The sequence below is a fragment of the Cyprinodon variegatus genome, unplaced genomic scaffold (genome assembly GCF_000732505.1).
Source record: "Cyprinodon variegatus isolate N-32 unplaced genomic scaffold, C_variegatus-1.0 Scaffold585, whole genome shotgun sequence".
Taxonomy (NCBI): domain Eukaryota; kingdom Metazoa; phylum Chordata; class Actinopteri; order Cyprinodontiformes; family Cyprinodontidae; genus Cyprinodon; species Cyprinodon variegatus.
Window position 1 is genome coordinate 18,060 of NW_015151038.1, and position 5,758 is coordinate 23,817.

Below are 5,758 nucleotides of genomic sequence, written 5' to 3' on the forward strand. Positions count from 1 at the left end.
TTCTTCTGGTAAAATTGCACAACAACAGCGGACCGACTCTGAAACCAGGACTTAAGGAAAGTAATGAAGGAAAGTCAGAGTGAATCTCCTCAAAGATATTGAAGCTGGCCATGCTTTGGTGGGGCAGTGGTTAGCGCAAACGACCCATACATGGAGGCCTTAAGGCTGGTTTATACTTCTAAACTAGGTCGTTTGTGTGACGCAGTGAACAAAAAAGGCGTCCCCGCCCCCTATGCAGGCACTCTGCTGCACCTCTCTCTAATTGTAGTGTTAATTACAGGATCAGACTCTGGTTCCTTCTTTGGTGTTTCAGTAAAAATTTAAAAAGTTATCTAAACACAAAGATGTAGAATGAATTTATTAGAAATCAACTTTGCTCTTTAGTTTTCTCTTTTAATGATTCCAGAAAGTGAGCGGAGGTTGGTCTGCAGAGAACTGTGGAGATAGTTCAGGAAAAAATGGGGGAAATAAACATTAACAAAGAAGGCCCATCCGTTAATTTTATTAAATAATGGGCCTTAATCAATTTAATTTGATTCAAAGAACCCTGGGTAAGAAAAACTGTTGCTTTCACCGTCGCTCACTTTCACGAGGGTTTAAAAACATAAAGTAGGAAATCCTTCATTTTGAAAAAGGGAAAAAGCAAAGAAGAACCAGAAGAGGACTTTTGGGAGAAATGAATCATCTAACTGCTGCTTCCTCCTTTGGTATAACAGTAGATAGGATAACAGCCTTTATAGAACTATTTACTCTAGATTTATTCCTGCAGTCCTTCTATTAGAGGCTTATCTTTAGTTTGCATCATCTGCTCTCCTTTGCCTGTCAGTCTGCTATTAATGAAACTAAATCCTATAATGCGACAAAAAAACCAAGATAGATGCATAATACACATAGAGGTCATATTCCAGAGAACGTAGATTATTAAACCTTGATCTGCATCTTCAAGTTGAAATGATGACAGTCCGGTTTCAGAAAGATTCAGCTGCTCCAGTCTGCCATGGAAAAGCAAAAACATTGTTTTATTAGAATCACCTCAACATTGTTATTTCAACACATAGATGTGGGTGTAGCTTAAGCCAGCTGTTGCACTCTCAGGCCGTCTATTTGGGCGGAGTATTGGCATGGGTGTTGCCATACGATACGGCTCACACAATACGATACTATCACCATATATGGCAAATATTTCCTGCTATCAAAGTTGAATGTAAAGATAAAAATGCAACCTCTGAATATGATCATCAGATGATATTAATCATTCAGTTCTCAACTCAAACTTTATTTATAAAGCACATTTAAAACATCAGGGTTGACCAAAGTGCTGTCCAGATATCACCGTTTCAGGAAATACAGTAAAAACTTCAAAGCTAGGATGGGTTTTATGTGGTCACGTTTCCGTGTAACAGTAAGGAGACGGGCAGCTGCGTTTTGCACCAGCTGTACCAGATCACCGCCCAGTCATTAAGCCACGGTTCAGAAAGTGCTTTTCTGCGCTTTGTTCTAAAGTTAAAAGCAGGACAATCATCCAGAGGGCCAAGTATATCACCACAAGTTCCAGCATCACCTGGCTGGAAACTGTGATGCAGTTTGATTGTTAACTGTGAGCAACCGGTGTGTAGGAGTGCAGGTTTTTGCCCTCGAACAAAGCAGATGGTCAGAGATACGGGCTGATTCTCAAATTTCATTCAGTTATTTTGGTATCCATGTTGTTTGTTTCTGCTGTGACTGCCTGAACTAAAGATATAGCTCTGCGCCGCACTGCTAAAGGGCTCCACAGCGCCATCTGCCAGACTGGCGGTGCATAGGAAGCCCATTTTTCCTCCGTTTAAGGTAAAAATGTTTTGCTTTAAAAAAGAAATAAAAAAATCTATATTATATCAGGCCGCCAAGAATCATATTTTGCCAAAAGGATTTTTTTGTACACCCCCATGTCCATCTGCCTCAAGCTGCCTGCAGGTGGAGCCAAACCCAGCATGTTCCTCCTTTGATAGAACCGTTTCTATCTGGAGTGAACCAAGCATCTTCTATTGATTTTCTCTTTTATTGGAGCGCCAATAAACTCCCAGCTGTTGGAAGGGGAGGGGGGGTTACTGGTAACTAACCAGGGTGTTTCTTTTCAGGCTTCTAAGCCTGGAGTCGATGATTACAGGGATTGATTCTAACCCAGGAATAAATAGTCTATCTGTAGTTGTCGGAAAAATCTGTTTATTCACGTCTGATAATTATGACTGCTGGTTATTATTTACATAGTCAAAACAAGGTGTTTCAGGCCGTGTTTCACACCTGCGTGGCTGTGAGGGGCATCAGGGGGCAGACTACTTCAGGTTTACTGCCTCCTCCTACTGTCTAACTGGTTTAATGAAGTGTATGTGGAGACCTTCACAGCTTTTTGCAGAAAAACCTCTTCTAGAGCAGAGGAGGCCCTTAATTAATAAAGGCTGTTGTAATGAAGAACACTGATCTTAATTTATTGGCAGCACTGTTGCCATGGTTATCTGGACATGTGCTGGGAGCCTTCCAGGTATTTATACAGATTCCTACTGGAGGAGGTCAGATTAACTACTTCCTGCATTTCCCTGGTGAGGAGACCAGTCATTTTACACGTCTTTCCTCATGATGTCATGAAACTGTGATAAAATAATTGGTGCTGCTGACTGTACCTTGGCAGAGAGGACAACCTGCACACAGTCTCCTGCTTCAAAGGATTACAGGACAGACGGAGTATCTTCAGCATCTGCAGGACTCCCTCAGGCCTTCAGAGAAGAAGCCTGAGTTAGTTTCCCAGAGGAGCAATAAACCAGATTACAGACTCAATGGAAGACAGGAATCTCACCGCTGCAGCTCCGTTATGTTGTTATTTTCTACTGACAGCTCCTCCAACTGAGGCCACATGGGGGCGCATTCCAGGATCTGACAACAGAGAAACGTCTATGAGGATGTGGAGGAAGGTTAATACCAACAGTTAGGCTGTTTACAACCAGCTAACGTTTCTACATCTAGGTCAACTTTTCAATTATAAATGCATAAAGGTTTTTTTATTGACATGAAAAATCACCTTTTTACTTGAAACATTCTTCCCTTATCAACACAATTCAATTCAGTTTATTTATATAGCACCAGTTCATAACACACGTCATCTCAAGGCACTTTATAGTTCACCAGATCATCCAGTCAGATTGATTTAAAGTTTTATATCTAAGGATAAACAGTTGATTGCATCGACTCATTGACTCTTCAGCAATCCCTCACACTAAGCATGCTTGTAGAGACAGTGGAGAGGAAAAACTCCCTTCGAACAGGAAGAAACCTCCATGAGAACCAGGCTCAGTGTGAGCGGCCATCTGCTGAGGCCCACTGGGGTTCAAAGAGACAGAAGCAGACATAGAAAAAGAAGCTGTAAAAGACGGCCCCGCCCAGGAAACACACAGCCAGAACTACGATCACAGGCCAAACTAATTGAATGTAATCCAATCTGATGATACTTTAGGTTGTCTGAGGTCTAATTCTTTTACTCTGGAAATAATCCAGAAATCTACAATGAGCAATAGGAGTAACAACCCTCATCTATAGTGTGGATAACATCCCAAGTTAGTATTGTATCCTGATACAGAGTTGGAGCATTTTCTACTTTACGGATTGTTGATATTTTTGACAAACCAAACAAGGACTCTCTGAGACCCAGTAGAAGGAGCTGGTCTGACTGGCTGTGTGTTTCCTGGACGGTGCTGCCTGTGGAGCTGGTATATACTGTATATAACCCATGCACCTTTTCCTCCACTTGGTACCTTCTTCTTTTTGACTATTGAGCCGATTTAACAAGTAAATTTCTCCAATGTGAGATCAGTAAAGTCAATAAATTAAATCAATCGATCACCACCCAAAATGCGACGTATTCCCAAAGTTATGGCAATAAAACTCAGTCTGGGTTTAAGGGTAGCTGCTGCATTACAGAAAGGTGGGATAAGTTGGCTCGCTTTTTGCCCAACAATGATGCAAGGGTGATTTAATGTTTGTTATCTTGGTCTGATGTTAAACCAGGTGAGAGTGCGGTGGAAATGTAAAGGCCCTCACCTCCAACCAGGTGATGCTGCAGCTGTTGAGAGCCAGGACCTTCAGGCTGCGGAAAGCCTGCTGGTGAGCCCAGGGGTCGGAGGTCAGACTAAGTCTGTTGTCACTAGCAGAAATAAAAATGCTGATCAGTTAAAACCAATAAAAGCATAATGAGGCCTGTCAGAGGAGGGTATACCAGAGCTCCAGTCCTCTCAGCTGCTCCAGTTGTTCAGTAATGGCAGCCACATCTTCCCATTTGGACAATAGAGACCGACTGAGGTCCAACCACTTCACGTCTGATCTCTGGGGTTAAGGCAGGTCAACTCCCACCAATAGAAAGCTGAACCAGGTCCTGGATCAGGGCTAGTCAAAGCTGAACATAATCCCTCACCATCTCCACTGCCTTCTTCATCATTGCTCTTTTAAAAAGGATTTTTCATATGATCCTTTTATATTACCATCCAGTGTGACTTTAACACTGGATATAAACAGATCTGTAGATTACAGGAAGACAGGAACATGAAATGATGCAACATAGCAAAGAATTAAATAAAGAGTAAAAGTCATAATGAAGACAAATATAGAGCTGAAGAATCAAAGAGTCAAATAGTCTGCATGAGTTTGTTGTCAGGATTCTTCAGGACATTTGAAGACAGAACAGATCAAATCCATTCAGTGTATTCATACAGAATCAGTTTATGTCTTTAAAACACATTGGTTCAATCTGATCATCCAGTCAGATTCAAAATTCAAAGCTTCTGTCTAAGGAAACCAGATTAGATTATCTTCAAACAATTTATTCAGGAAGAAACAGAGCCCCATGTGAGCCGCCACAGTGCAGGATACTAGGTGTTCTCCTCCTGATTTCTCCAGCCTCCCCCGCTCCATTCACTTCACAGTGGTTCAGCAGAACGGACGAAAGAGTCGCAAACCTGAAATGACAAACCCAGAGATGGTAGAGAGGAACAGGGTCGCTGCTCGAGCAGAAGATGGTGTTTGTAACAATGAGCCTTTGTTACCTGTATATCAGCTAAAATAACAGTTAAACACAGCATCTGGTTTGGTAGACTGGCTTATTTTTGTTGTTTTGGGTGAAGTGGATTTGTTTGCGGTGTGGTTTCTTTTGTAGGCCACATCTTGTTTTTATTGTTGGAAAAAGGTAAATTGATTTCACTTTACAATATTTAGTTTTTGTTTAACTCTTCCTAAAAGAGAAACAGATGAATTGAAGAATTAAAATATCAAAATTCATTGTGCTGCTCGCCTACTGTTTCACTCTGCAGGTGTAAACAGATCTGCACCATTGGAGAATTGAAGGGGGAATTCGATCTCATTTATAGTGTTTTCAATATTATGTTTTGAATATTTGTTTGGGTTAAATTTAAATATTTGCTGTATGAATTTATTGGTAAAAGTATTTCTTAATTAGCTGTTCATTTAAAACCATCTTTTCTTTTTATTTTGCCGCTACACATCATTTTAAAAATGGTTTCTTCTAATTTTGTTCTAACACTAAATAAGAAACATGTCTGCCATTGTTCTTGGTTGTTGGTTTGGTTGATGTGCTGCACCAGATAAAATTGAAGACTTGTTGGCTGAAAACTCTTTGGAGCATGTTCTTCTTTCAACCGGTTTTTGGGTCCCACCTCCAAGACTGCTTGGAGCATGGGGAAAAAGGAGCAGACCTCTGGGGGTCAGCGTTAGAGCGTGG

General features: G+C 41.1%; 1 protein-coding gene across 1 annotated transcript in view; it reads right to left on the reverse strand.

Moving 5' to 3' along the window:
• The window catches only part of tbce (tubulin folding cofactor E), a 13,853-nt gene that overhangs the window by 5,277 nt on the left and 2,818 nt on the right, over nt 1–5,758 (reverse strand). Inside the window, exons 2-8 of the mRNA XM_015392295.1 lie at nt 5,067–5,077; nt 4,894–5,021; nt 4,244–4,343; nt 4,069–4,171; nt 2,831–2,907; nt 2,658–2,750; nt 928–992 (exon numbers count right to left, since the gene is read on the reverse strand). Coding sequence (XP_015247781.1) covers nt 928–992; nt 2,658–2,750; nt 2,831–2,907; nt 4,069–4,171; nt 4,244–4,343; nt 4,894–5,021; nt 5,067–5,077 — 577 coding nt within the window. The remainder of the gene's footprint in view (nt 1–927; nt 993–2,657; nt 2,751–2,830; nt 2,908–4,068; nt 4,172–4,243; nt 4,344–4,893; nt 5,022–5,066; nt 5,078–5,758) is intronic.